Below are 26490 nucleotides of genomic sequence, written 5' to 3'. Positions count from 1 at the left end.
AGTCTATCAATCTATTTCTAATCTAAAATACAGTACAATCTTCAGAAGGTATTAGTAATGTTATATACTCCCCAAATTCATCTGTCTAGATGACATCTACATGTCCGAATTACCGCAAGCATCATGTTTCCCACCTGACCATTTACAAATGTGCTTGGGTCCTGATTCAACCCCAATCATGACATCTGAAAGCATTCCTGCACTTGACTTGTACCTTACTTTGTGGAACCTTATTTCGCTAGTCACAAACATTTAATATTCTTTGTACAGTACTGTGTCTATTTGCATAAATTAATTATTCAATGTATCAAACTTAATAAACTGAAGGGTCAGTGATTAAAATCTGGTCAAACTTTTGAGATAATGTTTCCTAAGAGTTCTTGTCTGATAGACAGTACCCCCACCTTGACAAATCTAAGTTTCTAAACATTTAAATAAATCAAAAAAACAAAAAGTTATCAGAGCAACGACTAATTCCCATTTGCATTGATGGTGTGATTCATCACAGCAGTACTCATACTTCCGCACAAAAAGTTAGCCATTAAACACTCAAAAAGTTATTAGTACCTTGTCATCTCTAAATTTATTTTTGAGGAATAGCAACACAAGAGATTAATTAACTAACAAAAAAATTAGAAAAGCACTCTTACCATTACAATCTTTGTACTTTCAAAAAGCTGTAATTTTCATTAACCTTCAAAACTTACAGTCAAAGATAATTAATAGTGAATAATATAGCTGGCATAAAGTGACCCTTAGTATTTAATACAAGTTCTTCACACTGAACTCTCACATTCTGTAAACTACTAATAAAGCTTTGAAAACTGTGTGTGTCACAGAATTATCATGTAAACATTCATCATTCATCTGCCCTTTTCATCAGTCAGTCAGTAATCCAAGTGACATGAAACTGTACTTTTCTCCCCACAGCTGAAGAGTTCCAGATACTGTGTGCAGAACCGGAAACGTCCACCCCATTCATCAAGCCAAACTACGACTGTCCAAGCTCAGGCACCTCAACAGGTTCGGCCACGTGCCCACCCAACGAGATCACACCACTCACCACCACCCCTCCCCCTACTTCCACCACAACTACCACAACTACTACTACATCTACAACTACCTCTACAACCACAACGACAACACCCAAACCAATGCCTGCACCCACTACCACTACAACTACTACTACTACCACTACCACGACAACCCCAGCACCCACAACCACACCAAGACCGAAGAGTACGACGTTGCCGCCGGCCATCATCACCCTCGAAACGAGGACGACAACTCTGCCACCCGCAATCGTCACCCTGGCACCCCCGACCTCAACGGAGAAACCGAGGAAAGTCGAAACGACGACCGTCACGGTGCCCGTTCTCGTCACTCCACCCAACAGGGGGAGAGTCCCGAGACCCAGACCCAGACCCAAGCCGACCGTGCCTTCGACTCCAATCAAACCTGTGCTTGTTGCGCCCCCAACCACAACCACCACCACCACTCCAAAGCCAACTACAACGCCCACGCCCCCAACCACAACGCAAGTGCCTACAACCACGCAGAGCACGCTCAGCAACTTCCTGCAGCCGGGTCTGACGAGCATTCTGACCCTGCTGGACAAGACGAGGAAGACGTCCCTTGCACCGACAATCCCCAACAACATCACACAGAACGTGTTGGACGACCCGGACAAATCCCAGGTTGTGGACAGCTTCTTCAGCCTCTTCAAGAAGGTGTTCCTGCCCGCGTGAGAATGCTCCGCGCTATCCACCTGCTTTCCGATTCCTTCCATTCTGGGACCAAAGTGTAGCAATGATATTCTAGATGGTAACATGATAGACACACGCTTTAGCGACTAGAATTTTACTTCCGTTTAATTTTCATGAGTTTAGGGGCAGTTCCTTTCAAAGTGAGTGATTTCATTTCACAGATGTAAGCAGGTGTAGACTTATTTCTCTATCTACACAAAAGATGAAACATATGCTACCATAAAAAAAAAAAACAGTCTCCCAAGAGCTAATTCCATATTCTATGGTTATTTTTCCCTCTTAAGCTTTTTACCATTCATTCAATATTTATTTCATACAAGAGTCATAAGGCAACACTTCATCAAAGACAACAATTATTTTCACTTAAGACATCAATACTCTCATCAAATAACATTTGGATTCACAAAATCTCTCATCTTTGCAGGTCTGTCAACCATAAGGAAGTCAGCAAGCTAATCATACAATAGTCCATATAAATATCAATGATTTGGGGAACCAAAGGTAGAGTTGGAGGTCATGTACATCAAAAAGAAGTTAAGAGATTATCTACTGGTCTATGCTGACTGAAGGTATTCTGTACAATACTGTACTGCTCCCAACAATACCCAGTTCAAGATCCAAAGATTCTGAGATAATTACATGCTACTAAAGATTTTTAATTCTCATAGCATGGAGACTAGTCCTCCTACACATTTCTCAAGTGCTACCAAAAAAGTGTAGTTATTATGCACATTCACATTTTAAATTATCACACTCAAATTATCATGATACTGCCTGCATGTTTCGCCAGTTAAGATGTATGATGGATTACAAAGCTCTGCAACAATGCCAAGCAAAGTGCTCTATCAATATTTTCGAAAGAGTCATTATTTTATGAACAAATACCAATGTACAAGCTTTCAGTCGCACAAATGCACCTAGTTCCTCAGTCTGCCTAATGAATATGATATACCCTTTTTGCATTCTTTAATTTCCAAATTGTTCTGACATTAAGAGTCAATTCTTAGTATGATTACTAGATTACCTACACATGCAGCAAACATTTCTAGAGCCACTTTTTACATCTGCCACACCAATAGCATGAATATCTTATCGGTACCATACTGGTACTGTTTGCTCTGCGCTCCTTTCAAGTTATGTAGAATAATTTAAGAATATCTCACTGGGTACTTTTCTCTCTTCGAGGAACCCAGCTGGTACACTGTACACTACCAGCTTCTTATTCATTCCTATCATAAAACGAGGGTAACCACTTTGACCAATTAAGAAATATAGGATATGAACTGTAGTGATTTACTGTTGAATATAAGAGGAGAGCTCCGGTTCCAAATGACCAATGAAAACATGAGATGTATTTGGAACTACTGTATTCCCACAGACCACATGAAATTCCATTAAAGGCAATATGAAGTTCCTTTAAACATACAGAAGCAAAAATGTTCAAGGTCGGTTCTCTCACACTTAATGCAAATAATAGGTGCCTTAATAGTACTCAAGGAGTAATGGAGCACTGTAAATAGAAGAAATAGAAAGTTGGGCCAGGTTACGAGTAAGCGCTGCTTCGTCAAGTTGCAAGTTACTCGAGTGATGGAAAAGATTTTCGTGTCCTTATACTGTTGCTGTAGCCATTTCTTGCACTGTATCCACAGAAGTCAAGTGATCACCTTGAAAGCTAAATGAAGTTGATTAAAAAGTCAAAACTTGAGTTACCAAACAACAGGAAAACAAAGAACGTTGACTTAAATCAGTGCAAAGAAAATGAAAAGTCTCTTATCACACAATTCAATCCTTTGAATGAATATCTGAATCAAAATGAGACTGTCTGAAAAAATTGAAATTTTAGGTATGAAACCATAAGTTCTGAAGGATAAACATTAAGCCCAACAAACCTTCCGGCTCGAGAGCCGGAGGTTGACAAATATACACCCTTTAGAATACATAATACAATAAATCCTCTGACCAATCTTGTGCCAAACTATGTATCTTAAACCCTGCCTCTTCATTCTTCATGTATCAGAACACGATAGACATTTCCATCAAGAATATTTATAGGTCTCACAAAACACAACTCATCTCACAAGCTTCACGCAACAAATTACTGTATCATGTAAATATGAATTTCACAACTGAACGTGACAGGAACTAAGTTACATACCTATATGTATATCATATATGAATGTTAGGGCAATCATTTCGTCTTTAAAAGGTTTATGATAAAAAAGGTGTCCTATGGATACCTTAGTCTTAAGGTTAAGTGACTCAGGTCACCAATAAAATGTCTTCAAAGCTGGGAGGAATGATTCAAGAATTCAAGACAAAGTGACAACACTTACATTCTTGTTTGATGTGAAATACAGTACTTGTACCCAACAAGTATATGTATCCCTTAAATTTCATGAATTGTGTTTAGTTCAACCACAAACATTTCCAAATTTACTCAACTGCTAAATTTTCTATTCGTGATTCCTGTACGTTATTCATCAAACATTTCTAATCTGCAATTATTCTCAGCCCACTCAAGTTAACCCAACATGAATCAGCCTACAATGTATTTTAAGTCCAGCCACTGAATTAAGCTGAAGACCTTTTTCAATGTATTCCTCATAAATTGTACTGAGCAATGACTAATATTACTCTTTACAACTAAGAATTACCTCAACCTTTTCTAGTCTCATCCTACTTTGACTACAAATATTAGTCAATGGTTTCGGTATTCCTGTTGCAATGTCAAGTTCAGGTCGGCAATCATTTCCTCCCGAACGTGTCAAAAAATATAAAAGAAAAACCCTCTTGGATGCACAAGAATATCAGTAAAACTATTTTTGACACTATATTTGGTTTTATTAACCCTAATATTTTTTTTCTGTTATTCCATTGTCTGACTCAGTACTTCTATGTAAGAAAATTAAGATGAAAGTGGTGCACTCTTGACTATGTAATTAGTAAAAAATATCACTTTGGATGTGAATACTGGTGAACAAAATTTCAAACACCAAGCGTAGCATATAATTAGTAATCTCTCAAGCACTCAGTGTCACTATTATTCTTATTTTAATTCTAAAATGAGTACCAATTCTGCGTCTGATGACAAAAAACATCATCTAGCCACGTGAGTAAGAAAACACCAATATTTTTGTGAAGCCTTAAAAACTACTTTAAACATTTTGTTTACAAACTTGCTGCAACTGTCAGCAGTGCATATGAAGAGCAGGAGCTACTCTGACTTAGTCTTACCAACACTAAATCCATCCTGAAAAACTTTAACTCATATTTCCAAACTGCAGAGTTTGTGGTTGATTGATTGATTATGAAATTTAGGTCTTGAAGACCTAGTGCCAGAACCCATCAGGATTATTCAGTGCCACAATGAAGGTGAAATATATAAATTAATGATAAGATTGATAATGAATAGGTGAGTGATGACATACTAGTAAAATTCAGTGTTAAAATAATATAAAAAATTATTATATAAAACCAAAAAAATACAAATATACATTAAACTTTTATATTAAAAAAAAAAAAAAACAACTATACATGACATACTCTTGGCAAAATGTACAATAGCTTCTCTTTTTGGCTGTCTTGGTAAACTTTGCTGCTCAAGGTGGTGCTTGCAGCAAATAGGTATCGAATTACCAAGGAAAATATGCATCTTTGTAGGTCTGGTTTAGGCATGCATGTCAAAGACCTCAGTGAAGTGGGTTTTTGGTTACAATAACCATTTGATCCTGCAGTGTAATTTGACCTGTACACACACACACACACAAGAGCAGTGTTTAATAAATCATACATCATTATCTGGAACTTTAGTTCCTGGAAGGATAAGGCTTACTGTTTGCAAAAATATTACATTCAGTATTTCAGATAACCATTCCCACAAGGTAAGTTCAACAAACAGGTAGTTCAACTACATTGAGGGTGATTTGTGGGACTAACTAAATTCATATCTTCTTTCCATCTGAGGATCATCTGATTTCCAAGACCTTAACACAGACACTTGATACTGAGCTTAGAGGTCTAGTTACCCAAGAATAATCAGCCTCACGAGGGCTACCTCTCACAAGCAGTCTCATTTTAGTTCAGAAATTAGTTTAAACAGATGCACTAATTACTATTTTAAAGGTTCTTTGCAGCAACTGCTCACGCCCTGCCTTGATCCCAAGTAGTCTTGCCCTTAAATGCTTAGGCAAAAGAAACCAACCCTACACAACTATGAGTTAAGTGCAAAGCCCTTTAAATGAAAGGAAGTTATGAACCAATCACAGGAAAGTATAAAGCCCCCTTTCAATGGAGGCAGGTAATAAGAGATGGCATGAAACTGATTATAAGTATGAGGAAGAAAGCCTCATAACAAGAGCACCTTTAACATCACCTCCCAATAATGTAGTATGGAAGCAGAAGAAATGGGTGGATAAATCTTATTGACTTGTGTTGCACTAGAACACTAGTTCTGGATCATATAATAAATGCTCACTTGTTTGTAACTAATTGAGCAAAACAAATTAATTTACGTCCTGAAAAACTGATCAAACACTCAAAAAAAAAAAAAAAAAATGGAAAATACCTGCCTACAAATGCACGATCTAAATACGGAAAAGGACCACAATGAAAAGAGGCGGCTGTATCTAAATATTTATTATAAACATCCCAAAACACCATAACAGACTAAAAAAAACAAGGAACAAAAACAACCACCTAAGAAAATTCTACATCTAAATGTACATATAATAAAAGTCTATTTACACTTCAAGAACATATGTACAGCTTAAAGATTACCACTGTTTAATAAAACCATAAATAATAGCATCTTTGTAACACTCATAAAAAATATACTGTACTCGTACCAAGAAACAAAAAATATTTGAGCATTTCTGTGCACCTTACTGTTAAAACTTAACAGCTAATGACCACGGCAAGGAAGTAATGAAATGACACACTCCCACAAGTCGTCAAATTAATCAATTTCAAAACTACTAGTGTCAACATTTTACACCTAGGTTGAAAAATCACTTATGAATTCCTACCTTCACATTGCATTTTGAGGGCATTTTCAATAAAAGATCTAATCAGCTTTGGTCTCAGACCCAACACAGAAATCCAATGCAGTACTGACACGGACAAAAGAAACTGAACTTTTTGAACACCTAAAATATGTAATTTTACAGCAAAACTTTGTTATGCAGAGATACAAGCATAAATCACCTTAAATATACCTTGATACTGTTAAAGATTAAGCTTTGTTTACACGGCTCCTGTACAGATTATGCAAAAACTAACAAATTTCTGTGGGAAAATGATGATTACATACCATTATGACATTCTAGGGCACAACACTGTCAATGTATGCATTACATGTCACGGAAAAGAGGGCTAGAGAAAAAACTGCACAAAGCAAAATAACCCACATTAAATGCAATTAATTGCAAATTTGTTCTGCACATGGGAAGGGAGAAAGGTGACCATCCCTAATTCTAACAGATTTACACAGTTAATATTGACATGTACCTTCCAAAATAATACTCTTAATTACTTAGTGAAAAACAATTGGGAAAAATCTACAAGTTGGTAGGTAAAATTTACATTAACCAGGGCCCACATGAGTAACAATTTACCAATTTCAAACAATAAGAGAAGATCTAGATCGAGAACTTATTCCGAAATTATAAGAGAACCTCTTGAGTATCCTATAGACATATGTGAGGTTACCATTAAGGAAAAGATGAGTTTTGTACTGATGATATTAAAGAGTACAGTACCAATTATATTAAGTAAATAACATTATAACTATATACAATCGTTCGGCCTCTGTTAAGATGAAATTAGCAGCAAAGCAAAATATACAACCAATACAGTACAAGCACATCACTTGGACGGATTGAAAAACCAGTAGGACACTCTACTTTTCGAGCCTCGTTAGTAAACGTCACACTGCACCCAAATGGCAAATTCAATCTCTCAGTGCACACTGCCTCCAGTACAACTTCCTTAAGTTTAATCACTTAAAACTAGAGGGAAATTCAACTTCTTACTGACCTTACATCTTCACATTTTACAGCACACCCAAAAAATGACTGACTACACTGCATCCTGCGTAAAGCTTGCCCTAGTTTTGACACTGCTCGAGGTAAAATTAAAGGTTCATTGCATCTAACACAATGCACCATAATAATTCTTGATCCTGACAACCTGACATTATACCCTGATACCACACTATCACTTCAGGAAATGAAAGACACTGCTGACTTTCCCCATTCACGACACTTCTGGAGTACTCGGATTTCAACAATGATTATTCTTAAAGGGAACTTTCTGCGGGGTAATACCTTTGCTAGCAAACCTAGATGCACTAATCATCCTGGAAGCACTTTCTAATGGATGAAACAAAAAAAAATTAACGTCTTGTGATTAACAAATCCTTAATTTTTTGAGAGTCCCAAGTCTCCTATCTTAGGTCATCATAGTTAAAATTGTTATACAGTACTGTACATCTTGATAAAAAAAAACAACTTTTAGCCTCTATTATGCAAAATCCTTGATACATTATATGGGAGTGACCAAATAACAGAAGGTAATTCAATAAATACATATCGTAGCACAAAAGTTATTGATTATGGTGAAGATACGGTCAAAACCTCAAGACTCAATATTAAAAGGAAATCATTGAAAAATTTTCTATTCTGATTGAATTACTGATAACTGCATGCAATCTTGCTCTGTAATCTTTTAGATATTGTTACAAGCTACATAAAGTATAGTGGGAGCCTGATATATAAGAATGCACGTGTGCCCCAACTTGTAACTTTACATGTGGCCCTCTATACAGCCGATTTGGGACACACTAACTTTCACAACCTATTAGAATGAAATGCACTTACGGCTCTTAAAAATCCCCCTTCCCCTCCCCCCACAAAAAAAAAACTTCCAAATCTACCATTGTGTTTGAAGACTACATTGTTAATATATATTAGTACAAATAACAATACTGACGACCATTACAACAAGGCTAACAACTGTCAGCAAAGCACTAGAGCACACAACTGCGAGAACCTCTTCCTCTGCCCTCCTCTAATCGATGCGAAGGGCATGGATGATGTTCCCTAGCGCAGTGCGAGCATCCGAAGGTTCAAAACTTTCGTGCAGAACTTTGAGAGCAGCTTCAGAATGTCTTTGGCACAAGTCTTTGGCTTTCTGAACTCCATTGCCACTCATAATGATTTCGTGGATCTGCGACAGAAAATTTATAGTTCATCTCTCTGGTTATCAAAAAATCTCAGTACGAATCAATCTGCATTAAATCTACAAATGGGATCAAATTCTTAATGTACGTCAATGACAATCAACAAAACCATAGACGAGGATTTTCAGTTCTAAATTATAAACATACAACAAAGCACACAGACAGTCACATACTACGTTAGTTAGTAAATCAACATATACTTTACTTCAAATTATAAACATTCAAGTCTCTAAAACCAACTGCCTTTTCAAGTTTCAATGCTTATCATGAACAAATTTGTGGATCTTAGAATGATAAACTGGAATGGTACAGTATATTCATGGCTTATTTGCTAAAAATCTACACTACAATTTAATATAAAGATACAGCTACATATGAATGACTGCAAAGGTACTCTACTTCCATGGCAAAAAACATCTGGAGACTTTGAAGCAACTTACTTTTTTGAAATCATGCTCATCCCAAACGTCTCCAACTTTAAGGATCTCTTCCCTGAGGCTAGGATCTTCAGTGAGGTGCATTACTACAGGACTGGAAGTCAAGTCGAATGGTGACCCGGGCGGGTGGCGATAAAAATCTAAGAAGGGTTGAAGGTCTGTGTAGGCCTGAAATTTACAAAATATTTGGTCACTAACCCAGAGACGCAGTTCATAAAAATGGTCTTTATTCTAGTTGGAAAAAATATATATTTTAAAACTATTTCAAGGCTTTAACTATCTTAAATGTGCAGGTGATACTGGATGGATGAATGGATTATAGAGTTGAGGCCAAAGGCCAAGTGCTGGGACCAATGAGGTCATTCAGCTCTGAAATTGAGAGTAAAAATTTACAAAGGTGTAACAGGTGGAAAACCTTGCAGTTGCACTAGAAAATAATTGTTAGGGGAGGATGGATAGCATGATTGAAGATATGAAAGGAGGTACAGTAAAAGGAATGAAAGGGCTGCAACTAGGAGCCAAAAAAACGCTGCAAAGAACCTTCAGTAATGCCTACAGTGCATCCCATGAGGTGCACTGACAGCAATAACCCCCTGTGGGAGCAGTGACACTGGTGACTCACCTGCCAAGCCAGAGCCAGCTCTTTGCCAAATTCAAACCCTTTTTCCTGTATTTCTTCCACGTGACCCGCAAGTTTCATTGCACACTGACAAGATTTGGCCAGGAGGCTACCTGCAAAAGAAATAGATGTTCTAAAAGATCTGAAAACACCATCGTGAAGTCTATCAACTGCAGCTACTAACACTCCTTTGAGAGACTGTGGTATATAAACACTTGGGAAGGGTGCTTAAGAACATTTTTACAAAAATAAATAAAAAAAATCTCCAAACAGTATCTTAAACATAAGAAATAAAAATATGGCTAGCCAGGTGAGACATTTAAGCTGAACAAAAGTACAAAATGCATTAATACTATGGGCATTACATGCTTTACAGTTATTTCACTATATACATATACTTCTGGAATTCAAGCTATTTTATATAGAATTTACCATTCTTACGATTTTCACTGTTAGAGCGCAGGGACATTGGTTTGAGCTGTCAGTAATACTCTGACCTCCAATTTCTTTAAGAAAAACTATGGTGGATTTGGAGATCAATTTTTAATTAGAACTAAAGACTGGCCAAATATCCACTAGTTTAGTTTAATTGCACTTACATAAATTTGCTGCCTTATGGGAGATATTAGTCCTGAAGCATAGGTCCAAAGGGGTGAAAAATTACACAAACTAGCCCAAAAGAATCTGCCTTCTGGGATAAAAAATTGAGAGCTACTACCAGCCAAAAAGTCTTCTGTCTAACAGTAGAAAAACAAGCAAAAACAAAGCTTAAGAAGTTGGATAGCTAAGCCAAGAAAGCACCACAAGAAATGGATCAAATGTTAAAGAAAGCAATGCAGCTGGTTAGGGGAGGGGGGGCACTGAAAAGGAATTTTGGCATAGCCAAAACCTTACCAGCAGATAAGAAGTTCCTCTGTTCCCAGTCCTTAATATTAATGTCTGTGTCTGGAATAGGGTTTCCATGGCTGTCTCTGGCTCCGATAAATTCAGCTTGCATGAAATCACTAATTGCTGTGCTAATCAGTTCTACAACCTGAAAGACAAGAAAAAATTCATTATAACCACCATTAACAATATTTACTTAGCCTAATTATAACTAAAACTATTCTACAATCAATCAGTTAATTACTGGTGGGCTCATATAGAACAACAATGTTCTCATTAATAATTATGAAGATAATTTATTCTAAGCTAATGAAAAATCTGACCAAAAATCCTAATCTATGAGTAGTTTTTAAATTTCCATCTTTCTCAAAACTAGTGTATCCAATTATTTAATAATGAAAGTGGCCAACAATTGATAGCTCATTTAATAGCCAATGGTTCCTACATTTGTCAAGATGTTTCTATAACAACCCTACCTTGTACATGAATTCATTTAAGACAATAAAAAGGAAAACACTTTAGTGCATTAACACATAAAATACCTCAGTGTTGCGCAGAGCAGCCAAACCAGTGCAAGCGTTTGCTAACAGGTAATCTCCTGCCAAAACTGCGATCTTGTTTCCGAACTTCATGTCCTCCATGGTGGTGCCGTCAAACATATCTTTGGATATATTGACCACGCCTTTGTGGAGCAAATGGGAGGTGTGTATCATCTCTGTAATTTCAGCTAAACTTCTTTGCCTGTAAATCAGGAGGAGAGTAAACAGGTGTTTGAAATTGAGGAATCCTGGCTCAATTACTGACCAGGTATCGAAATTTATTCTGGCAGCTCTTGGCTGAAAAAATGTAGGATCAGAGTGGATAAGTCTTACAATACTTAAATTGCCTATTAACTTATCAATGCTCAACAGCATATACTTACTTTCACTCACAAACACTTGAATCCACTGAAATTGACTAATAGCAGAATCCATAAAAAAAAATTATAATAAGGCATTTATAACCATTAATTTATACAGCCCGACCCCTAAATCCAGCACTCCATGGCCCGGCAACGAATCAGCTGCCATTAGTTCTGGAGTGACTATGAAGGTGGAGCCACAAGTAGTTTCAGTTTTTGTTTTTTTTCATGTTTTGGAAATAAAGCTTGCTCCGTAAATACACAAGCACAGTTTATTTCCGACGAAAATATTCTGTAACTCAAAAATATACAACATACAAAAGAAATGTAATCTGTTTATATACTTGTGAATTCATTGTTATTTCTTATAACAAACAACCACTTATACCAAGAAGAAGAAGAAGAAGAAGAAGAAGAAGAAGAAGAAAGAAGAAGAAGAAGAAAAGAAGAAGAAGAAGAAGAAGAAGAAGAAAGCATTGACAGTAATGACAAACGCTCTGAGAAACAGCCGTTTGCCGATGTCAGTTACTGTAATTAACACCATTTATTAAAGGCTGCATCCCAGTTATTGACTAGTTTAAAATATGCTAATCTTTAATGATGATTTCCATCAATAAAAATAAAATCTCTATTCGTCCTTCACGCAATGGAGAGGAAAGTGTTATGAAAGTATGCTGCTAAATTTATTGTTGTAGCTGTAGTTGAAGAAACAAATACAGTCAAGTGCAGGTCACAGAATGATTTAGAAGAGGCAAAAGCAACATCCAATTTGGCAAAATCACCCCTTCACAGTACTGTACTTCATTTAATTTACTATATTTGAATAAAGTTCAATTTTTAAACCCAGTTTTGATGATTTATGTAAAAATGAACCTCTGAAATGCATTTCATTTAGCAACTAATGGCTCTGATATCAGTAAAATGCAATCAACTGATGATTTTGGGAGTGTAAACATTACCAGAATGCAAAAGGCACCTGATTGGTATATCTTTGTAAATTTTGATGGGATATGACAATAATGCTTGAATTATAATTGCATACAGTACATAAAACATTTTTTCTAAAATTATCATTATTCTTATTACAACAGTATTCTCTTTCTCTCTCTTTCATGTGCAGGTTTCAAGAAACAAAAGCAGCATATTTTTAGGTTTTTGCTGAAAACAATAGTCAGAAAAGTTTGAAGTGCCAGAAAAAATTGAAAAGTACCAGGAAATCAGAATTCAACAGTGTGCTGATAAAATGGTTTACGCTCCAATGTAGCAAAGGAGTAAGCATTTTCAGAGAGTTGCTTTAGAGCAGGCCAGAATTTTTATAAGGAACTAAACCTAATGAAGGATGAATGGCAGTGATCTTTCATAAGAACTGTTCTACTCTTGATAACACAGCAATATATATGTGGAACGAGCTGGTAAGACTTTGTTTACATTTGGGTTTTTTTGGTGATTCTCTCTCATCCTGCATTTTCTATGGTCTAGCAGTGGTCTGGTCCCAAGGTGTCGGATTAAAGAGGTCGGACTATACTTATTCAGGAGGTAAGCATGGATCCCAGACTAAAACATCAAAGTATACAATCAAAATCTGCTATAAAGTTAATCATTCAGCAATATCAAAGCTAAATCAAAATAAAAGATCGAAATGCCTCTGCCAAATACCGTACTGTACTGTACTGAATGTTAACCTTTGCCCTTCTATAACAATGTTGTTCACTTAAACACTTATCCTATTAGCCTTCCCAAAATTATACTTTCTAGTTATGGAGCAATCAACTGCAGACACATACATAGTATGAATAACATCACTAGAGTAATCTTTTACCCCCGACAATATCAATACGACCCCCTAAAGACCCCAAGACTTCTGAACACTTATGAAGCTTCTACAAAACAAAGACGACTGAAACACCAACCTATGGGAAACTCCTGCCGAAAGGTCTTTATCCATTTCATCGGGATCAACGTGGCCAGCAGCTTTTGACAAGAGCAGTACGATAAGGCCCCTGGTCTGCATGTTGTTTCGTCCATTGTATATTAGCCTCCTGTTAAGGGGAGAAAAAAAAAAAATTGTACATAAAGAACTCATACAACGATCCTTGTATTTTGATTAAAAAAAAAAAAAAAAAAAAAGCAAATGTTGATTTTTAATCTATAATCTGGATAATTTCAAGACTGCTAAAATATTAAAACTTGATCCAGTTTAAAAGGACTAGGCCCTGTGAATGATCAACAGTGTCTCTACTTGATGCAGAGGAAAATTAGTTCTAGTGACAAAATGGCTGAAAAGAGGCAAGTTTATAAAGTTATGTAATAAAATTAAATTTTCAGTATGATATTCAGTAACAAGTCATCACATCCTAGTAAACTAATCATGGCGCAAACATTCCCAGCTATTTGTTCATTCTGATACCACAACCACAATCGAAAGTTCCATTACAAACAAAAATTTTCAACTGAAACTAAGTACATTGCATATTGCACATCTATAACCTATAAATTAATGTCACCTACTGTAAGTCTTGAATGAACATTTACAAACTACTTCATTGAAAAATTTAACTTAAATACCACAGTACTTGAAAACTACTACTGCACAGCAAGAAGCAGATTAACAGGAGAGCAATGTTTCAACGGTACGCACAAGTTCTTACTTGGCCGTCTTGAGTAATGGATGAGAAGATCCAACCAACTTCCTGATGTGGACAGCAATGTTCGACATTTCATCCGACAGCAGTGATCTCAAGGTGAGATATGACGTAGGGTATCCGACAATCTTCTCTGCATCGCTGACAGCTCTGTTCCAGTCGGGTGCTCTTTGGGGCACTGTGCTATAAGGTTTCTTGTCCTTGCTGAAAATTAACAGGAGTTCATTAATTGTTTGAATAACTTCTTTTCCGCACAAAAACTGACTATTAAATTTCCAATGATCCAGTATCTTTTAAATTAACTCAAAAAGTAGCCTTACACAAACTGACATGTGAAAAAGAGCAAACATGTACAGGCAGTTCCCGGTTTATGACGGGTTCTGTTCCGATGCCGCATCGTAAGCCAAAAATCCTCATAACCCGAAATATCGTCGAAAATTGTAAAAACCTTACTTTCAATCCTTTGGTGTCCTGAAAATGACATAACCTGCGTTTTTATTAAGTTTTTCATAAAAAAACTCCAAATTTTGATCATTCTTCTGTTTTGGAGCTACATTTCTTCTGTTAGAGTGGCATTGTAACCCTGGAACATGTGCTGTAACCCGGGAAATAATTTTTGGTGAATATATTTGAAGAACGTTGTAAGAGCTTGGAACGACGTAATCCGGGGACTGCCCATATAGACAAAGAATACTTAAACTGCACATTAAGTGAAAAGTGATACATGTAAGCCCAACTAAGGTAATGTGGTTCCAAGCAGTATACAGTATTGTCATTATGAGATAAGCAGTAATAACATTGCTAGGAAGGCAATTTATTTAGAAAAAACATAAATATCGAGAACTTAACTACAATTTTAAAACAAAAAAATAATTTTCTTAAATGGCAATTTTTTGGTTCAGGCAGATATTAATAACAATACAAACTGCAGACAATAAGAATGACCCCAATCATCCCAACAAGGTAAAAATAAATCAGAATCTGCCAAAGCATTCAAGTCCTCGACAAGGTGTTAGGTGCCTCGTCCTATTCTCTACTTTAAAGTTATATATATTAAAAAAAAAAAGATAAAATTGCAATCAATTCCTGATTTCTTAATTTTTAATAATTTCCCAAATTATCCTTTTCAGCTCTAAAATATACATCAGGTACTATAGCCATCCTTATTATCATTCATGTCAAGTTTCTCCTCAAGAGATTCAGACTGATGAGTCATCTCCATTGTGTATTTTGTGCAAGTTCTCCCTGGATCCCATCTGGTCCAGGTAGTAATCTACAATCCTACTAGTCAATGCATCTTTAGTTAGAACCTCCTTATATTCGTAAGCTTACTCCCCAAGTGAGAATACCATTACCTTTGGCTCTCATTTCTCTCAATTATCTTTGATGCTATTTCAATGCTCGTACCACTCATTCTTTCCCAGGTCATTTTTTTCACATTTCAAGGGAAGATTTATACTATGATATCCATTTTCATTCAGGGCTAGGATTAACAAAGGAATACAATTGCCCAACACATCAGCCTTTGAACAAAGACACCTGAACTTATAGCCCATATAATTTTAAAATATGAAAATGCATATACCACCCTACTCACAAACACTCAACTTACAAATATTCAGATATAAACGAGATCGCAAATTAAAATTGTGTTCCGAGCCCTCCCCTTTGCCACCAATAAGTTCGTTTTGTTTCGCGAAACTATTTTGTACACACAGTACTCTATGTATAGTACTGTGTTGATTTTATATCATGCTGTACAGTACTTTAATATGCATGAAGAGTACAGTACCCAACTTGAAAAAAATTCAACATGCAAACGGACATCCGGAACATAACTCATTTGTAATTGGGTAGCATCTGTACATCCCGACAATATTTCACAGTCAATCTGTACAGACTATAATCTAACAGTGTATACAGTATGTGTATAACTCATGATCACCTCCTTTTGACTTGAAATGGCTATTCTTTTCATGTATGCAAGCCACACCTCTGCTTTCATTTCATTACCTTTTGACATAACTTTACATATTCAGTACTATACAGTAATTCCGGTTCAGCTCGACAAAGTAAAACTCCTAAAATCAAATTCTTTCTAAACTGAAATCCCTTAAGTACTGCCTTTTTCTGCTGCTCTTTTTTTCTCTCTCAAGTTTGCATACTTGCCATTAATTACAACTGCTGTCATCATTTCTCTAACCATTTTTTTTTTTAACTTTCCCAACTTCAATCTTTCACCTCTTTCAAAGTTTTATTTTCTTACTTAAAGGCTTCAAGTCAGCACTTATTCTTGCATTTCAGAATTTATAAGATACTGTACTCTGAAACTCACTGGAAAGTAAAGTTGCAGCTTTACAAAAGAGGTATGGTAGCCTATACAGACTAATTAAACTAAATCTTCAACTCTTTCAAAGCAATACAAAATTGGTTTTGTCTCCCTTATTGTCAAGCCAGTCCGTGGTGGCCGCTGAGAGGTGCTCTTACCCAGAATGTATCGTGTCATGAGTCGAGAGGTGCTCTTACCCAGAATGCATCGTGTCATGAGTCGAAATATTTGTCATTTTTCCTTTTAAGGAGAACACCATATAGAGACATGGGCAACCAATCTGACCACCTAGATTAAGACAGATAAACCGAAGTTGCCTTTGCTTCTCAATTTTGAGAGCTCTTGTTCCTCCGAATATAATAACGTACTGTGGGTCGTCTCCCTTTTCTGCTACTTTCACAGGATTAACATATCTCTCTTTGTCTCTCTCAATTCAGCCTGCTAAGATGCAAGACCCCATGCTAGCATAAGGCCAGCTTAATCTTACAACTACCGTACTTCTTTCTCTCTCTCTCTCTCTCTCTCTCTCTATCACATTTCTTCCTCATTCTTATATTCTTGTCAAAGACTGCACACGTTTTTTGTTACATTATGAGCCATTGTAAGTTAATCTCAAATATGACTGACAGGGACATTTTTCCAGAAGTCAAAAGGGTAAGGTTAACTGAGGGTATAAATAGGATATTAACAGATTTTTGTCTTCATTATGTTATCAAGTTATAAGTAATTTGGAAAAGAATAACCTGGGAAAACTACCCCAATGCTGAACAAGTTTTTTAAAATCTAAAAAATGAGGGAAAAGGAACTGTAAAACTAAATAAACACTACTTCAGTGGAACACAAATGAACACTGGACCAACTTCCTTCACACACTTTGCTAAATAAACACCCTGACCTAACAAATAAAACCCATGCACAACTAATCCTTCTACACTGTTTCAAAACAGTTTCTTCTATTAAATTGATAGCATAAAGAAAAAACAAAAATACATAAAAGTCACCCAACGCAACAAATGACAACACTTAAACCTGGATGTACATCAAACAACAGACCACAAATCGTAAAAGCCAAGTACTGCACTGTAATGAGCACAACTATGTTATTACATACTCTATAGCCTACATGTTGCAAGAAATTTGTATTTTTTTTTGAACTCTGTGCGTTGAACTATGTACCACACCCACCTCCACTAATCTAAAAATATTCTAAAGTTCACAATCAGAGGGTAATGAACTAATTGCCTCAAGGAGCAGTGTAATTTATACAACATGACTTCAAACAAATTTTAACTTTATGTGAAAAAATTAAAATGAAAACAGTAAAATGAAAATTTTAACTTTAGTATAGTGAAAATGTTAAGACAAAAATTTAAAAAAGGCAATGCAAGCTATTAGGCTACCTACTCATATCCTAATTAGCCTAGCATACTTGTGTTGCTTTTAACAAATTACAAGAACTGAAATAATTCTCCAATACCATGAATAACTTTATTAGTGCCGGTATGCTTCCAATGACAATCTGCTTTAAAACCAAGATCTACATTAAACTTCTCCATAGATTTTCACATATCCACTTACCTCCCATTAACCGATGCAAGCTTGTTTTACTATTTACACAAGACAGTAACTGGAATTTCAACATGTCTCACTGTCATGAGCATAGTTTGAATAGACAAACTGATAGCTGATATGTTTTTTACTCAAACATTAGGTACCAAGCTAACAAGCAACAATCTAAAAGCTAGTCTAGCCAATTTATCCTGGCTCCCCTGGTTAAAACAGAAACGTAACAGCTCTAGACAAAAGTATCTGGTCATCACAACAAAATTAATATCAAAGGTAGAGTGACAGGATAGCCTACAACTGTATAAAAATGGAGGCAGCTAACTTGCCAAACATAACCCAACCAAGCATAGTTGTATACCACTACAGTTACACTGAAGACTAACACCAATTGCAAAATATTACTAAAAAAAATGCTTGGTGCAAGCATGCACGTTTATATGGGATAAGCTAGACTATACCATGTCTTGATTTGATCCGGATATTTTGTAGCCTATTTTGATCCGGATATTTTGTAGCCTATCTCCTTAGTCAAGAGTAGTTTCTCCTAACCAGATAATTAGACTAGTCTACAAGTTCCTCCAGTTTGATAAATATCCTGCCTCCAGTCTAATTCCATCTGCCCCTCATCATATCTTAAGATATAGCTTAGCCCTTAATGGACAGGCATCATCATACAAGTATCTATATCAGGTTTTGAGTGATGAACGGGCTAACTCATATGAGTACAGTATTAATATTACACGCCAAACGATTTGGATGACTTTGGAGGGAAAGATGTTCACAGCACTTCAATGGTCAAAAAACGACTTACGGCAACTGTGTAGCTCAGCACAGGACAGAGGGGGGATTAGTGTGCCTTGAGACTTGATGGGGGAATGTACTGCCCCTCTCTATCCCATAAGTCTTTTCATTTGCTCAAATATACCCAGGGACTGCTATGGTTTTAGTTCTTATCTTTTATGATAGTATGTAAGCTATAATTGTAATTTTACAATGAAAAGTGCAGGGAAATATTAGAAAAAACAAGTATACCTCACAAAAAGTTACTTCCTCTTAGTAACTCTTGTAAATATTTTACAACAAATATACTTAGAATTTGTTATATACTGGTTTTAGTTCTTATCTGTTATGATACTGTGTGAGCTGTAATTATAATTTTACAAAATAAAATACAAAAAACATCTATAACTTGGTAAAATTAGCATATTTTTACTGTAACTTGGTAAAATTAGCATATTTTTACAAGCGTCTTGTTACAAGAGGTGCTACACAGGGTTGTAAATAGTCACTTTCAACTTCCCGTGGAAGGTAGGGAAAAATTTTTAGACCATGTGCATTTGCACAGCTTCCTTTTTCCATTGATGTTTTTTTCTTAAATTGGTCAACGTTAAAGTTTGCCCGGTCTGGGGGTGTGTTTAACCCATCCCTTACGGGTTAAGATATAGCCTAAAAGACCCATAAAATACAGGAATATATTCTAATTTAACCTTGGGTGCCACATCCTCCTCACTGGAGGCTGTAACCCACAATCTACCCAGACTCAGGAAGCTGTAAATCTAGTGTGATATAAAGAGAATGCATCCTGACCTAACCTTAGGTTAGTAAAGCATCATGAAATCAAAAGCAATATTTTTTCCTGTTGGCTAAACCTAAATAGCCTAACAGGCTAATACTACCCAACAGCATCAACGACTGCGCAACCATACCTACATATACAGCATAATGTTTTTAGGCAGAGAATTTTTGCTCATATGTTAAAAGCCTTGGCGACAAATCCTCTTTTGGGGAAACTGACTTAGGCCAATTTTTTGGAGGGCACGAAATTGCATCACTTTCTCCAGGAAGGAACCAAACGACACCCAAACGGGCTAGCCTACCATATGATGGTAGACCTTTCAACCGATAAACTGCAACATTTGGTAAAAACTGAAGACGACTACTGCAGCCTGGTTCCCGCTGGTTGCTGACCGGAATACATACTTAAAATCTTTTGTCAATATTTTCATCTTTAGGCCTAAATCTTTGGTATATGTTACTAATTACTACCTTTTGCTTCTACATTCATCCCCAAGCGACTGGTACTAAACAAGGCATCAATTTTGCACATAAAATGGTAGTTACTGAACCAGAGGGGCGCGGTGGTTGTCTTCAGTTTTGCCTACCATTTGAGCTATTAAGAGTCCCATACCAAGTAGGACCAAATTTCTCAAAATAGCTTAGGGCATACTTCCTTCATTACCATAACCACATTCCACTTTTTCACTAGATTCTTACACAACACGTGCACACACAATTTATAAGTTTCTAAGTGAACTTTTAATGGGCCTAAGCACCAATTAATATTAGGCCTTATGCTACTTGAGCATGGTTCTTTATATCAAAGCCATTTGAACATCTTTCTTTTAAGATGTATATACTAATTCTTTCACAAAAAAAAAAAAAAGTAATCTATTTTTGATGCCATACTAGGCACAAACTTGTGCAATATAATGTGCCGCCCAGAATGTCACATTCACAGGATTAGCCTAGGCCTATCTTCCATCACACCCTTAACCTAGCCTAGTGTAGGGTGATGCTTCCTACCTGACTGGGGGGGGGGTGGCGGTGGTTTGCAAAAGCAGTGTTTCCAACCAAGGCCCAAATATAACTTTACAATATAGGCCTAAGGGACAGAAAATATGTGGATTGCCCCAACTATAGGCTAGGCCTAAGCTAAAAATCATAGGCACAGACTAGCCTATTATGGCCAAATGAATTAGCCTAGGCTAATTTCACCCCTTGTTCACTACCCCTTTGGTTAAAGCCCGTACCACAGGCCTATGCCTAGCAGGAGCCAGACCTAAACTGTAGGCCTAAGCTTAACTTGCCATAGGCTGCCTAACAGTTCAAATTTAGCAAGTGAATCGTGTAAGTAACGTGGGCTCAAATCAGTTCTATCCTTGGTAGAACTAAGAAAGAGCCCTGCATCGGGTATTACTTTGGAAATTGACTTTTCCTGTAGTATTTTGACTGCTTGTTAAGAATTTACAGTTGATTTTTGTCGGTCGACTGTAATTAACCTATAATTAACCTCAGAAGTTGTATGGTGGCCATTATGGAATGCTATCGTGCATGCGCAGTATTATAGGGCAGCTTTTGGTGAAAAGTGGAGTTTTCTTCACTTGGGGATCTGGGGACAGAGCCGCCTGGCTAATTAACACAGCCTGCTAGGTTAGGTTAGGGTACGTCGGGTTAGTACAGTTCCTGGTAGAACTAAGTTATAGGTACATGGCGGGTATTTAGCAAGAAATGGCAGTTTCTTATAGTATTTTGGATGCTTATTAACAATTTAATGTTAATTTTTGGCGGTCAGCTGTAATTAACTTACAATTTACCTTTGAACTCTACCCTATGGTAAGGGGGACCCCAATGGGAATCTGGGGTTTCCATACGCGATCTTCACGAGACAGAGCACTGGTACGTCTGCTTCGAACGGTTCACATCCCGTCTGGCAAGTGCAATAACTTGTTAACGTATGGGTAACTCCCCCACACTCGCCGGACGGGATATGAACCGCGTTAGGAAACCCCTTGTTGGATGGACTTCAAGGAACAATTACTGGTTAATTACAGCCGACCGCCAAAAATTAACGTCGAATTGTAAATAAGCAACCAAAACAGTATAAGAAGCCGCCATTTCTCGCTAAATACCCGCGGTGTCTCTATGACTTAGAAATACCCAGTTCCTTTTATAATAAAAGGTTTCCTGAGCCAATTCCTCAGCAACAATACGGCGGTCCAGCCTCTCTCCCAAAAGGTTTCCCCAACCCAAAACTCCTCGTTCCCCAAGGGTCGCCAACCACATCAGGCAGACACCAGGTTTAATAACAATCGGCTGGCAAACACCGCCGCCTCCTCTAACAGCAACACCAGGCTAAATCTTTCAACCAATCAATCAATCATTTCCTCAAAATATAAGTAAAATCATTTTCCAAGGTCATAGCCTACCCAGAGAGCTCTTGCCTAGAAATACCCTCCCTTTCATCGTACCCTTCCGACTTACGCCCGTCCCATAGGCCTACGCCCACCAGCAGTCTAGGCCTGCCTCATCATGCCCTCTATGCCCTGACCTTGCCACAAGCAGACGGGATACCCAAGGGTACATCCAGGCAGAGATAAGGCCTATTTGGTTCCTTGAGAATTCGGATACAACGCCCCCGGTCCATCTTTAGGCCTAGAACCTCGCATAGGCCTACAGACGGATTCTCGACAGAATTTCACCGGCAGAGGTAAACAAAAGAGTGGCCGGCGAAAAGAATACTTTTAAAAATATCTTTTTTTATTTATTAATATTTTAGAGGTGGGAGGACTAGGTTAATTAATGCGTATGAATGACTAGGCCTAAATATAGAGGTTCATAATAGGGTTAATAAGGCCATATAGGCGTATCCCACTTCATCTTAGTTAATTGGTTATCTAACAGTCCAGGAAGGTTACGTGTTAACCCAAAATCGATCAAAAAACAAAAAAACATCAAAATTTCGGCTCAGACTAACCTGAGAGTCGCACAGGAGGTGGAGACCAGCCTGAGGTGGCTCCCCCCGAATAACTGTTTGTGTGGACCCCCACAGCCGCCGCCGCCCACGACAGACGCCCATCTCAGCCCACGCCCGTGGGAATGGGAGCTTTGCACAAGCAGCCGCCCGCATTTCGCCACGTGCCTTAGGTTCCGGCTCGTCATCTCGATTTAATTTGCTTTTTTTTCTCTCTAAAATTGTAAACACTTTTTCATGGAGGGGTGAACACACTCGGGAGGGGGCGGAGGAGCAACGGTTGGGACGTCTTTACACCTGAACGTCTGACGGTGAACTGAAGATGACTTGAGAACATTTTCCGAACGTCTCTCACCGAGTTCCCTGACCCGGCTTCCAAGTCGCCGGTTTATTATTTATTTATTTATTTTTACGGCTACAAATTGCCATTAAAGAGTCTCTAACACAAATAAATGCATAAAATATCGTTTTATACATTAATCAACATAAACTATTTAGAACAAAATGGTCATTAAGTGCTCGGTAAATAAAAAAATTAACAATGTGATAACCGACTCGTAAAGGCCTCTCGCTAAAATCCTTTGTCCGAAACTATTTAGAGTGATCTTCGCTTGGAATAATTCGCTGAGTGAACTTTCTCAGCAGGTTGCACTTAGTTTTTAATATGAAGTATAAATACCATGAAACTTCATGCCACGACAGCGAGTTCGGACACCTCTCGTTACACGATGCCAAAACAAACAAATATGGCGCCTACTTCGAAAAAACAATCACGAGCAAAGCATTTCGGACACGTTGAGGCGGAATGAATGAAGCTGAAACTTCTCTTCGGGAGTCGCTCGTAAATTACCCTGACCAGCTTATTACCGAAGTATAGGTACCTGTGTGTCCTCTGAAATGGATGTTTGCTTAAACTGTCGTCCTGTCCCAGTAATGGATATGTAACTGGTGTCGTTAAGCTTAAGAAAATAAAAAAAAAACAATAGTGAAAAAAAGAATTTTTAATCGAATCTTGAAACCTAACCACAAATTACCGAGGTGTTTCTTTACGCCTATAAGTGCAAAGCTTAATCTTACTGTCTTGTCTTATCTTTTACTTGTCTTATCTTTTACAAATTGGATATGTATGTTATCAGTTTAGAAATCTCCATACGGCAATAAATGAATGCATTCATCAATACCGTTATCATATCTTTAAGATATTACGGTATAGCTATCAATTTTATACAAACGGTCAACTTCTGACACGATTAGTTTCACACAGGCGTATTTGAACACGAGATAGGTTATTCTCTCTCTCTCTCTCTCTCTCTCTCTCTCTCTCTCTCTCTCTCTCTCTCTCTCTCTCTCTCATCCATTAAGAGTCTTCCTAGCGTGAAGGAATGCACAAGACGCTCCTCAGAGCAAAAATGACTTCAGCCATTGGTCTAAGCATCACTTAATCCCCTGCTAGTGGTGGGGTCCCCAAGCTTAGGTAAAAAAAAAAAAAAAACTCTATAGTATCAGGTAAATATCCCTGTGGATGCGTTAGGTCAAAATAATGTTAAGGTTACGTTAATACCATTTGCTTTGTGTGGCTATGTATTATTATTATTATTATTATTATTATTATTATTATTATTCTTAAGCTATGATTCGTGTTTCAAACAAGTCTTTAGGAATGAGATTGCTACTTATGCCATTCTCTCGTTACTCTATGCGCCCGACAACTACCAAGTACGCGATTTGCTGCTTAGTTCACCAGAGGCACAATAGGATTTAAAGCATTCTGGCTCTCTTGTGAATACAGGAGCGTGTGTTGTGTGTGTGTGTGGACGCACGTACAAGCACGAGGCGTAATGCAACCTACAAACCCCAAAGACACCGGTGCTTTATTTTCATCTGGTTCGGTGACACCTGACTGCGTCTAGACCATATGACTGACTTTTGCAAATCCCTCTATGGGATGTTCATGTGTGCGTGTATTTGTGTGTGTAATTGTTTATGTGTGTGTGTGTGTGTGTGTGTGTGTGTACTGCTTCTATCTGTCATATGTGTGTGCATGTGTGTATATGGTACTATCACCAAAGTGTTTTACATGAGTGCTGTGTACTGTATATAAAGGTGTAAAGCGGGCTACACAAGATCAAGTAAACTTGACAAGTATGCTTGATCAAGTGACTTGTTCAAGCAAACTGGACCGTCTGTATGGTGAGACTTGATCAAGTATTAGACTTGACAAATATTTAGGGAAATGAAAGAAAAGGTTATTCTGAGCAGAAAATGTTCGACAAAGATATAGATTTTAAGGCTTCGTTTGTCGGTGAGTTGAATTTCTAAAATAACTGTTCGTCATTATCACTGCTCAGGCGGGTAAGATGATATGCGGGATGTCGGGGAATGGGTTGGTTGGTTCACTTATCACTTTCAAGTCTCGCGTTTCCAAAAGCCAAGATAAGTGGGAGCTTCTGCCAGATTACGAGTATTATTCCTGTTTAATTTTGAAAGCAGGAAACTACTGCAGAGACAATGCCTTACCGTTTCAGTGATGTGAAATATGTGGATATGATGTGAGGAGGACCGCACAATTGGTCTGCAAGATCACCAGACCTAACAACGCTGGGTAGAGATGAAATCGCTAGTGTGCAAGAAGAAAATGAACAACAATTAGGAACTTCTGCAGAGAATAATGGAAGCTTCTAAACAGCACACAAAAAACAAGTCAGAAATTCTGAGAAAAAGTATAGATTCCATATTGCAGAGGCATTATGTATCAACGCCAGAGGTGGCCACTTTGAAGATTTAACGTGATAAGGTTAATGCATGTTCCAAACTTACTTCATCAATGGTTCAGTTAACCAGTTTCCAGATTGCGCAGTTGTGAAATCCAAGAAAACAAAGCCCAATTGAATAATCTCAAAGCTAGGCCTATTCATTAGACATCGATTAAATTTTTAAAATGTATTATTAAAAACCTCTCGCTTTCCATAAAAAAATATTCATAAGGAACCAGTCAAAGGGGGAAAAAGCTTCAATGAAAACGCTTTTGTCTCCATCAAATGAAAACAGAAGGAGACTGCAGGAAATTCCCTTTCTTCCTTCTTGTGAAAGGTAGCCTATCAACACAGTAACTGAAAGAGATAAAAAAGCTGACATTATTCAAATACAGTATTTTCCTGTCAGATTTTCTCATTCAGCATTTTTTTATTTTCCGAAATATTTGCATAAACTCATGTTACACGCTGTATATGTATATATATATATATATATATATATATATATATATATATATATATATATATATATATATATATATATATATATATATATTATATGTTAGCATAAGCTGTGGATTGAGTACCTGATGTTACTAGACTGCGTTGGGTCATAGCCAGGGACAGGAAAGAGCAGGGTCAACGACCCTATCCCTAGAGAGAGAGAGAGAGAGAGAGAGAGAGAGAGAGAGAGAGAGAGAGAGAGAGAGAGAGAGAGAGAGAACACATAACCATTTCCACAGATCTTGACGAATGCTCACGCACACATATATTTCAAATTCAAACAAAATCAGACCAAAAACACACATCAGTGTTAACCTTAC

General features: G+C 37.3%; 2 protein-coding genes across 4 annotated transcripts in view; one reads left to right on the top strand and one right to left on the bottom strand.

Moving 5' to 3' along the window:
* The window catches only part of LOC136855882 (ankyrin-3-like), a 52808-nt gene extending 48211 nt beyond the window's left edge, over positions 1 to 4597 (top strand). For both annotated transcript variants that reach the window (XM_067133290.1, XM_067133291.1), the window contains exon 13: positions 931 to 4597. In XM_067133290.1, coding sequence (XP_066989391.1) covers positions 931 to 1748 — 818 coding nt within the window. In that variant the 3' untranslated portion in view covers positions 1749 to 4597. The remainder of the gene's footprint in view (positions 1 to 930) is intronic.
* A 1789-nt stretch (positions 4598 to 6386) lies between these two features.
* Positions 6387 to 23656, bottom strand: Pdss2 (Decaprenyl diphosphate synthase subunit 2). 2 transcript variants are annotated; one of them, XM_067133292.1, is made up of 8 exons: positions 22917 to 23656; positions 14494 to 14691; positions 13756 to 13884; positions 11487 to 11685; positions 10954 to 11092; positions 10063 to 10172; positions 9444 to 9608; positions 6387 to 8990 (listed from the first exon to the last, which is right to left on the bottom strand). In XM_067133292.1, the coding sequence occupies exons 1-8, from the start codon at positions 23099 to 23101 to the stop codon at positions 8832 to 8834; spliced, it is 1284 nt and encodes a 427-aa protein (XP_066989393.1). In that variant the 5' UTR covers positions 23102 to 23656; the 3' UTR covers positions 6387 to 8831. The 2 variants fall into 2 exon arrangements, with proteins under 2 accessions (XP_066989393.1, XP_066989395.1); XM_067133294.1 differs by having other exon boundaries at positions 6387 to 8134; positions 22917 to 23242.
* Positions 23657 to 26490: the final 2834 nt, after the last annotated feature.

Source organism: Macrobrachium rosenbergii, chromosome 33, assembly GCF_040412425.1.
Source record: "Macrobrachium rosenbergii isolate ZJJX-2024 chromosome 33, ASM4041242v1, whole genome shotgun sequence".
NCBI lineage: Eukaryota > Metazoa > Arthropoda > Malacostraca > Decapoda > Palaemonidae > Macrobrachium > Macrobrachium rosenbergii.
This window is presented reverse-complemented; position numbering and strand designations above follow the sequence as displayed.

Coding starts and splice junctions, on each gene's coding strand:
- Pdss2 (XM_067133292.1), bottom strand. CDS start 23,101: ATGACGAGCCGGAACCTAAGGCACGTGGCGAAATGCGGGCGGCTGCTT. Junction 13,885..14,493: donor CCATTACTCAAGACGGCCAA/GTAAGAACTTGT, acceptor TCCCCTTAACAG/GAGGCTAATATACAATGGAC. Junction 8,991..9,443: donor ATGAGCATGATTTCAAAAAA/GTAAGTTGCTTC, acceptor TTTCTGTCGCAG/ATCCACGAAATCATTATGAG.